The following is a 1,376-nucleotide window of genomic DNA, read 5'->3' on the forward strand; positions in this document are numbered from 1 at the left end:
GTTCAATACTTATTTTACCTGCTGTATTTGTGTATAAGCTGTTTAGATTGTCAAAAAGCCTGTGTTTTTAGGGTTATTGACAAAGTTCATGTACTCAGACCAGTAATATTTGGGGTCACAAGTTTTTGCCATGAATATTTTGTGGGTCAGAAGATAAAAGGTTTGGGAACCCCTGATTTAGGGTACTGGCTTTATTTTGTCTTATGCTGCTTTTAGTATTTCATCTGCTTTTACCGGTTAGACTATTTCCTATTTTTAGTTAACTCTTTGCAATTACCAGCTAATCTTTCCTGCCTTTAGCGTTTTGCTTCTGTTTTGTGCGGTTGGACAGGGAGCCATTTTAAAGATGCTCACCATACTGTTGAGCTTCCCTGTGGAGCGGCCTTGGATCATCAGGTCTTCATAACAGGCCGATAGAGGAAGCTCCAGACGTGCATCACTCCTATGGTTCCTTCCAGATGAATAGTTCACAGATGTAGGGGTTAGGCTGGTTTGACTGTAAGGCACTTTGATCGCCACACCTGAAACAGAGGCAGCAGTGGGGGGACTCTCTGCGTTAGTACAAGCCCGGAGATCTCCCCCATCCCAGGGGGAGAACTGGTTGGTTGGCATGGCAGAGGCGGTGTCACACACTGGATGAGACTAAGGGTCCCGTTGCTCAGAGGGATTCTTCAGCAGAAAAGGATTCAGTAATGTCAGCTCCAACTATATGGACAAGTTCTTGCAGCTCTCATTACTGCTACTGATGATCGTGCTGCTCACTGTGGCCAACTCCTGCAAGTGATACAAGCCAGACCTGAGGCTGAGGCAGGACAAATGTTTAATCACACACCAAGATACAATCCTGAGATATCAGCTGAAACTGGCTGACGCCCCATTCATCTCCTCAAATACTGTCAGGAATGTAAGCTGGCGCCRACAAAGGAAGGAGGATGATGATAAGACTTGGAGCAGCTACTTCAGAGAAGGCACTAAACTATACGGAGACGTCCGATGAGAGGGAGAAACATCTGTCTGCTGATAACCTGAGGATGAACATGATCTGTGGAGACAAGAGGGGGAAAACAGCAGCCTAATTAGCAAATGTATAAAACAAAAAATAAACAAACACTATAAATTGGGCAGACTCCAAATAGTAATAAATGGTAGATGTACAATCTTATATAAAGTTTGGCTATGGTGGCTATACTGAATAAGGTTCAATTGGACTTTAGACCAGTGTTGCCAGGTGTACGATAATTATCATATTTGTACCATAATTTTGCCCTCTGTACGATGTACGATCATTGGGCCTCATGCAAGAACATGTTCGTATTCTTATCCTAAATTTCTCTTACTTTTGTTCGTACAAAGGGTTCGTACGAACATGTCACGTC

The 1,376-nt window shown here is 43.3% G+C and overlaps 1 protein-coding gene across 1 annotated transcript in view; it reads right to left on the reverse strand.

The window, feature by feature from the left end:
• The window catches only part of ttll4 (tubulin tyrosine ligase-like family, member 4), a gene marked incomplete in the record, with an annotated part of 35,654 nt that overhangs the window by 31,677 nt on the left and 2,601 nt on the right, over positions 1-1,376 (reverse strand). Inside the window, 1 exon segment of the mRNA XM_014030575.1 lies at positions 355-1,042. Within this exon segment, the coding sequence (XP_013886029.1) occupies positions 355-612 (258 nt within the window).

This window comes from Austrofundulus limnaeus, unplaced genomic scaffold (genome assembly GCF_001266775.1).
Source record: "Austrofundulus limnaeus strain Quisiro unplaced genomic scaffold, Austrofundulus_limnaeus-1.0 Scaffold1082, whole genome shotgun sequence".
Taxonomy (NCBI): domain Eukaryota; kingdom Metazoa; phylum Chordata; class Actinopteri; order Cyprinodontiformes; family Rivulidae; genus Austrofundulus; species Austrofundulus limnaeus.